Source organism: Salvelinus namaycush, chromosome 1 (genome assembly GCF_016432855.1).
Source record: "Salvelinus namaycush isolate Seneca chromosome 1, SaNama_1.0, whole genome shotgun sequence".
NCBI lineage: Eukaryota > Metazoa > Chordata > Actinopteri > Salmoniformes > Salmonidae > Salvelinus > Salvelinus namaycush.
This window is the reverse complement of record NC_052307.1, coordinates 13,282,467-13,290,147: the sequence shown is the minus strand read 5'-3', so window position 1 is coordinate 13,290,147 and position 7,681 is coordinate 13,282,467. Positions and strand designations below refer to the sequence as shown.

The 7,681-nt window shown below is 54.7% G+C and overlaps 1 protein-coding gene across 1 annotated transcript; it reads right to left on the bottom strand.

The window, feature by feature from the left end:
• Nucleotides 1-327: 327 nt before the first annotated feature.
• Nucleotides 328-6,869, bottom strand: LOC120050450 (adhesive plaque matrix protein-like). The gene is made up of 11 exons (XM_038997041.1): nucleotides 6,769-6,869; nucleotides 5,711-5,953; nucleotides 4,696-5,145; nucleotides 4,256-4,582; nucleotides 3,691-3,948; nucleotides 3,048-3,560; nucleotides 2,468-2,926; nucleotides 2,107-2,346; nucleotides 1,358-1,615; nucleotides 498-820; nucleotides 328-353 (listed from the first exon to the last, which is right to left on the bottom strand). The coding sequence occupies exons 1-11, from the start codon at nucleotides 6,867-6,869 to the stop codon at nucleotides 328-330; spliced, it is 3,198 nt and encodes a 1,065-aa protein (XP_038852969.1).
• Between the last annotated feature and the right edge of the window lie 812 nt (nucleotides 6,870-7,681).

The window sequence follows — 7,681 nt, the reverse complement described above, 5'->3', positions numbered from 1 at the left end:
CCCACAGATATAATTCAAACGGTTTTAGAAACTAGAGAGTGTTTTCTATCCAATAGTAATAATAATATGCATATTGTACGAGCAAGAATTGAGTACGAGGCCTTTTTGAAATGGGCACCTTTTATCTGGCTACTCAATACTGCCCCTTGAGCCCAAACAGGTTAAGACTAATTGTCTTTGCTGTGAAGGTGAATAAATGCTCAGGAAAGTAGAGATGTCTATATCAAGTTGAGCGCAGAGTTGTTTCTCGGCCAAGTGTATGGCCAACATGCTACTCCCAGCCTCCCACTCACATACACTACCACCTCTTCATACAGGACTAACCTGTCAACTGTAGTCATCTCTCCTGGATGCTGATAGAAGCAGAGAGGGGGGATAGAGAGATAGAAGGAGAGTTGGAGAGAAGAATTATGTTTTAAGAGAGAGAGAGAGGGGGGGGTAGGAATGGCGTTGGGGGGAGACTGAAAAAGTGCTCCTGTGCCAGCATGGGGGCACACTGTCTTCTTCTGCCCCTCTGGAGCTGGGGTTGGAGCTGAGTCTGGTGTTGGAGCTGATTCTGGGGTTAGAGCTGATTCTGGAGTTGGAGCTGAGTCTAGGGTTGGAGCTGATTCTGGGGTTGGAGCTGATTCTGGGGTTGGAGCTGGGGTTGGAGCTGATTCTGGAGTTGGAGCTGAGTCTGGGGTTGGAGTTGAGTCTGGGGTTGGAGCTGAGTCTGGGGTTGGAGCTGATTCTGGAGTTGGAGCTGATTCTGGAGTTGGAGCTGAGTCTGGAGTTGGAGCTGAGTCTGGAGTTGGAGCTGAGTCTGGGGTTGGAGCTGAGTCTGGGGTTGGAGCTGATTCTGGGGTTGGAGCTGAGTCTGGGGTTGGAGCTGAGTCTGGGATTGGAGCTGAGTCTGGGGTTGGAGCTGAGTCTGGGGTTGGAGCTGAGTCTGGGGTTGGAGCTGAGTCTGGAGTTGGAGCTGAGTCTGGGGTTGGAGCTGAGTCTGGCTTGGAGCTGGGTCAGGGGTTGGAGCTGAGTCAGGGGTTGGAGCTGAGTCTGGAGTTGGAGCTGAGTCTGGGGTTGGAGCTGAGTCAGGGGTTGGAGCTGAGTCTGGAGTTGGAGATGAGTCTGGGGTTGGAGCAGAGTCTGGAGTTGGAGCTGAGTCTGGGTTGGAGCTGAGTCTGAGGTTGGAGCTGAGTCTGGGGTGTGAGCTGGAGTTGGAGCTGAGTCTGTAGTTGGAGCTGAGTCTGGGGTTGGAGCTGGGGTTGGAGCTGAGTCTGGGTTGGAGTTGGGGTTGGAGCTGAGTCTGGAGTTGGAGCTAAGTCTGGGGTTGGAGCTGGGGTTGGAGCTGAGTCTGGCGTTGGAGCTGGGGCTGGACCTGAGTCTGGGGTTGGACCTGAGTCTAGGGTTATAGCTGAGTCTGGGGTTGGAGCTAGGGTTGTAGGTGGGTCTAGGGTTGTAGCTGGGTCTGGGGTTGTATTTGAGTGTGGGATTGAAGCTGAGTCTGGAGTTGGAACTGGGTCTGGAGTTGGAGCTGAGTCTGGGGTTGGAGCTGAGTCTGGGGTGTGAGCTGGGGTTTGAGCTGAGTCTGGGGTTGGAGCTAAGTCTGGGGTTGGAGCTGGGGTTGGAGCTGAGTCTGGGGTTGGAGCTGAGTCTGGGGATGGAGCTGAGTCTGGGGTTGGAGCTGAGTCTGGGGTTGGAGCTGAGTCTGGGGTTGGAGCTGAGTCGTGGGTTGGAGCTGAGTCTGGATTTGGAGCTGAGTCTGGGGTTGGAGCTGAGTCTGGGGTGTGAGCTGGAGTTGGAGCTGAGTCTGTAGTTGGAGCTGAGTCTGGGGTTGGAGCTGGGGTTGGAGCTGAGTCTGGGGTTGGAGCTGAGTCTTGGGTTGGAGCTGAGTCTGGAGCTGGAGCTGAGTCTGGGGTTGGAGCTGAGTCTGGGGTGTGAGCTGGAGTCGGAGCTGAGTCTGTAGTTGGAGCTGAGTCTGGGGTTGGAGCTGGGGTTGGAGCTGAGTCTGGGTTGGAGTTGGGGTTGGAGCTGAGTCTGGAGTTGAAGCTAAGTCTGGAGTTGGAGCTGGGGTTGGAGCTGAGTCTTATGTTGGAGCTGGGGCTGGACATGAGTCTGGGGTTGGACCTGAGTCTAGGGTTATAGCTGAGTCTGGGGTTGGAGCTAGGGTTGTAGCTGGGTCTAGGGTTGTAGCTGGGTCTGGGGTTGTATTTGAGTCTGGGATTGAAGCTGAGTCTGGGGTTGGAACTGGGTCTGGAGTTGGAGCTGAGTCTGGGGTTGGAGCTGAGTCTGGGGTGTGAGCTGGAGTTGGAGCTGAGTCTGTAGTTGGAGCTGCGTCTGGGGTTGGAGCTGGGGTTGGAGCTGAGTCTGGGGTTGGAGCTGAGTCTGGGGTTGGAGCTGAGTCTGGAGTTGGAGCTGGGTCTGGGGTTGGAGCTGAGTCTGGAGTTGGAGCTGAGTCTGGGGTTGGAGCTGAGTCTGGGGTTGGAGCTGAGTCTGGAGTTGGAGCTGAGTCTGGGGTGTGAGCTGGAGTTGGAGCTGAGTCTGTAGTTGGAGCTGAGTCTGGGGTTGGAGCTGGGTTGGAGCTGAGTCTGGGTTGGAGTTGGGGTTGGAGCTGAGTCTGGAGTTGGAGCTAAGTCTGGGGTTGGAGCTGGAGTTGGAGCTGAGTCTGGCGTTGGAGCTGGGGCTGGACCTGAGTCTGGGGTTGGACCTGAGTCGAGGGTTATAGCTGAGTCTGGGGTTGGAGCTAGGGTTGTAGCTGGGTCTAGGGTTGTAGCTGGGTCTGGGGTTGTATTTGAGTCTGGGATTGAAGCTGAGTCTGGGGTTGGAACTGGGTCTGGAGTTGGAGCTGAGTCTGGGGTTGGAGCTGAGTTTGGGGTGTGAGCTGGAGTTGGAGCTGAGTCTGTAGTTGGAGCTGCGTCTGGGGTTGGAGCTGGGGTTGGAGCTGAGTCTGAGGTTGGAGCTGAGTCTGGGGTTGGAGCTGAGTCTGGAGTTGGAGCTGGGTCTGGGGTTGGAGCTGAGTCTGGAGTTGGAGCTGAGTCTGGGGTTGGAGCTGAGTCTGGGGTTGGAGCTGAGTCTGGAGTTGGAGCTGAGTCTGGGTTGTGAGCTGGAGTTGGAGCTGAGTCTGTAGTTGGAGCTGAGTCTGGGGTTGGAGCTGGGTTGGAGCTGAGTCTGGGTTGGAGTTGGGGTTGGAGCTGAGTCTGGAGTTGGAGCTAAGTCTGGGGTTGGAGCTTGGGTTGGAGCTGAGTCTGGCGTTGGAGCTGGGGCTGGACCTGAGTCTGGGGTTGGACCTGAGTCGAGGGTTATAGCTGAGTCTGGGGTTGGAGCTAGGGTTGTAGCTGGGTCTAGGGTTGTAGCTGGGTCTGGGGTTGTATTTGAGTCTGGGATTGAAGCTGAGTCTGGGGTTGGAACTGGGTCTGGAGTTGGAGCTGAGTCTGGGGTTTGAGCTGAGTCTTGGATTGGAGCTGGGGTTGGAGCTGAGTCTAGGGTTATAGCTGAGTCTGGGGTTGGAGCTTGGGTTGTAGCTGGGTCTAGGGTTGTAGCTGGGTCTGGGGTTGTATTTGAGTCTGGGATTGAAGCTGAGTCTGGGGTTGGATCTGGGTTGGAGCTGAGTCTGGGTTGGAGTTGGGGTTGGAGCTGAGTCTGGAGTTGAAGCTAAGTCTGGGGTTGGAGCTGGGGTTGGAGCTGAGTCTGATGTTGGAGCTGGGGCTGGACCTGAGTCTGGGGTTGGACCTGAGTCTAGGGTTATAGCTGAGTCTGGGGTTGGAGCTAGGGTTGTAGCTGGGTCTAGGGTTGTAGCTGGGTCTGGGGTTGTATTTGAGTCTGGGATTGAAGCTGAGTCTGGGGTTGGAACTGGGTCTGGAGTTGGAGCTGAGTCTGGGGTTGGAGCTGAGTCTGGGGTGTGAGCTGGAGTTGGAGCTGAGTCTGTAGTTGGAGCTGAGTCTGGGGTTGGAGCTGGGGTTGGAGCTGAGTCTGGGGTTGGAGCTAAGTCTGGGGTTGGAGCTGAGTCTGGAGTTGGAGCTGGGTCTGGGGTTGGAGCTGAGTCTGGAGTTGGAGCTGAGTCTGGGGTTGGAGCTGAGTCTGGGGTTGGAGCTGAGTCTGGAGTTGGAGCTGAGTCTGGGGTTTGAGCTGAGTCTTGGATTGGAGCTGGGGTTGGAGCTGAGTCTAGGGTTATAGCTGAGTCTGGGGTTGGAGCTTGGGTTGTAGCTGGGTCTAGGGTTGTAGCTGGGTCTGGGGTTGTATTTGAGTCTGGGATTGAAGCTGAGTCTGGGGTTGGAACTGGGTTGGAGCTGAGTCTGGGTTGGAGTTGGGGTTGGAGCTGAGTCTGGAGTTGGAGCTGGGGCTGGACCTGAGTCTGGGGTTGGACCTGAGTCTAGGGTTATAGCTGAGTCTGGGGTTGGAGCTAGGGTTGTAGCTGGGTCTAGGGTTGTAGCTGGGTCTGGGGTTGTATTTGAGTCTGGGATTGAAGCTGAGTCTGGGGTTGGAACTGGGTCTGGAGTTGGAGCTGAGTCTGGGGTTGGAGCTGAGTCTGGGGTGTGAGCTGGAGTTGGAGCTGAGTCTGTAGTTGGAGCTGAGTCTGGGGTTGGAGCTGGGGTTGGAGCTGAGTCTGGGGTTGGAGCTGAGTCTGGGGTTGGAGCTGAGTCTGGAGTTGGAGCTGAGTCTGGGGTTGGAGCTGAGTCTGGAGTTGGAGCTGAGTTTGGGGTTGGAGCTGAGTCTGGCGTTGGAGCTGAGTCTGGAGTTGGAGCTGAGTCTGGGGTGTGAGCTGGAGTTGGAGCTGAGTCTGTAGTTGGAGCTGAGTCTGGGGTTGGAGCTGGGGTTGGAGCTGAGTCTTTATTGTAGTTGGGGTTGGAGCTAAGTCTGGGGTTGGAGCTGGGGTTGGAGCTGAGTCTGGCGTTGGAGCTGGGGCTGGACCTGACTCTGGGGTTGGACCTGAGTCTAGGGTTATAGCTGAGTCTGGGGTTGGAGCTAGGGTTGTAGCTGGGTCTAGGGTTGTAGCTGGGTCTGGGGTTGTATTTGAGTCTGGGATTGAAGCTGAGTCTGGGGTTGGAACTGGGTCTGGAGTTGGAGCTGAGTCTGGGGTTGGAGCTGAGTCTGGGGTTGGAGCTGGGGTTGGAGATGAGTCTGGGGTTGGAGCTAAGTCTGGGGTTGGAGCTGGGGTTGGAGCTGAGTCTGGAGTTGGAGCTGAGTCTGGGGTTGGAGCTGAGTCTGGGGTTGGAGCTGAGTCTGGGGTTGGAGCTGAGTCTGGGGTTGGAGCTAAGTCTGGGGTTGGAGCTGGGGTTGGAGCTGAGTCTGGAGTTGGAGCTGAGTCTGGGGTTGGAGCTGAGTCTGGGGTTGGAGCTGAGTCTGGGGTTGGAGCTGAGTCTTGGGTTGGAGCTGAGTCTGGAGTTGGAGCTGAGTCTGGGGTTGGAGCTGAGTCTGGGGTGTGAGCTGGAGTTGGAGCTGAGTCTGTAGTTGGAGCTGAGTCTGGGGTTGGAGCTGGGGTTGGAGCTGAGTCTGGGTTGGAGTCTGGAGTTGGAGCTGAGTCTGGAGTTGGAGCTAAGTCTGGGGTTGGAGCTGGGGTTGGAGCTGAGTCTGGCGTTGGAGCTGGGGCTGGACCTGAGTCTGGGGTTGGACCTGAGTCTAGGGTTATAGCTGAGTCTGGGGTTGGAGCTAGGGTTGTAGCTGGGTCTAGGGTTGTAGCTGGGTCTGGGGTTGTATTTGAGTCTGGGATTGAAGCTGAGTCTGGGGTTGGAACTGGGGTTGGAGCTGTCTGGGTTTTGGGTTGGGGATGTGTTTGTAGCTGGTATTGGAGCTGGGGCTGGGTTTGGGTTCGGAGTTGGGGTTGGAGCTGGGTATGGGGTTGGAACTGGGGTTGGAGCTGGGTCTCGGGTTGGGTCTGGGGTTGGATCTGGGACTGGAGCTGGGGTTGGAGCTGGGGCTGGAGCTGAGTCTGGGGTTGGAGATGGGTCTGGGTTTGGGGCTGGAGCTGGAGTTGGAGCTGGGGAGGAGTTGGGGTTCGAGCTGGTGCTAGGGCTGGAGCCGTGGCGAGTGTTGGGGCTGGGTTTGGAGCTAAGGTTGGGGCTGCAGCTGGGGTTGGAGCTGGGAATGGGGATGAAGCTGGACCTGGGGCTGGAGCTGGGGCTGGAGGTGGGGCTGTCACCCAGGGCAGCCTTTGTCTTTTAAAAATAGGCAGGCTCCTCTCCGCTACTGTCCCCTGGATAAGGTCACCAGCAGCTGCTGTGACCTCATTTTCAGCTTATCTTTCCTAAACCAAATGGATCATGGTCAACATATTGACTTCCCGGACAGGAAAGGAGAAATATGTGTTTTATGTGCTTTTATTTTTCCATGGCACTGCTGAGAAGAGCCAACGGGAGGTGAGGGATTTATACAAGTCCTTGTGGACGATTACGAAGGATCAAATCACAGGATTATTTCCTGGTTGTCACCTCTCGCTTTGTCCTGGGTATTTTGAGAATGCCTTAGAGGCTAAACTCCAAGTTATGGGCATGCTGGGTGTCCCATTACAGCCCCATAACTGGCAATCACTATTCACATCTCACCAGATGAGAACACAACCCAAAAACCCATAGCCTGCTAGTACAGTTTGTGCAGACAGTAGCAGACAGATATTAACGTTATCAGCCAACAGGAAAAGGCCCCATGCAGGTTTCTCTACTCATGGTTTGGTATGAGGCTAACAAATGAACAGTTCACCCGTAGTCATCACTGTAACAACTCTCTGTCTCTCCTCCCTCCTTCTCTCTTCTCTCATCCATATGATGTTTGATATGTATCATTGCTTAGAACTACTCCAGGCTGGACATGTTGGCGTTCCCCCGTGTCTCCTCATCCTTCCCTGCAGGCTCCGGTGGTGTTGAGTTGTGCTGATGAATGATATTGACCGCACACATTGGTTCAGTGGAGGGGAGAAAAACAAACCAGTGCCTATAACTCACTAGATGTTTCCTACTGTCTTTTGATATTCTCAAGCACTGTTTCCATGGCAACCATACCATATCAGGTGCAGATACTGGTGGGGAAATGGAAAAGATCCCATAGTTGAAACAGAAGCATGTAAGTTAACTGAGGTATAGATGATGTGTCTCTTCAGTACGAGTGCCCAGGCTGAGGAAAGCCCTCAGCAGATGCGTCAAGGGCCAAAGCAGGATGTCAATATCCTCTTACGACGATGCCCTTGAAGCCCGGTATGTTGTGTCAATACCAATGAGGAGTTGTCAATACCTGTATCAGAATAAAGGTCTCACTCTGATTGAATTAGCCAAACTGACATCTGAGGAGAGCCATTATATCCCTGTTAAATAATGAAACTTTAAAGGAAAAGGAGAAGATCCCCGACACTAAAACCTGCCCACATTCACTTAGAATCAATGGGTATTATGTGAAGGAACAGTTGATATCCCACACTTTACAAGGCACTATTTGACTCAATGTATGGTCATTGAAAGCTATGTGGGGTGATGTACCCTATGATGGACGTGGAGTTTCCCCAGCCAGCCTTCACAGTATAACCCATGCTGAGAGTTCCACCACAAGAATTCAGAGAGATTGCAGGCTCCCATGAAGCAGGCTCCCATGCTGGGGAGGGCAGGCAGAGACACAGGGACAGGATATAGGCTGTGTGAACCAGGGTCCCTAAAGCATCAGCTGGAGGGAGGGAATGAGAGAGCAAGAGGGGGGAGCGAGAGAGGGAGAGAAAGAGAGA

Coding starts and splice junctions, on each gene's coding strand:
- LOC120050450 (XM_038997041.1), bottom strand. CDS start 6,869: ATGTGTGCGGTCAATATCATTCATCAGCACAACTCAACACCACCGGAG. Junction 4,583..4,695: donor ACTCCAGACTCAGCTCCAAC/GCCAGACTCAGC, acceptor CTCCAACCCCAG/ACTCAGCTCCAACCCCAGCT. Junction 821..1,357: donor AGGTCCAACCCCAGACTCAG/GTCCAGCCCCAG, acceptor CTCCAACCCCAG/ACTCAGCTCCAACCCCAGAC.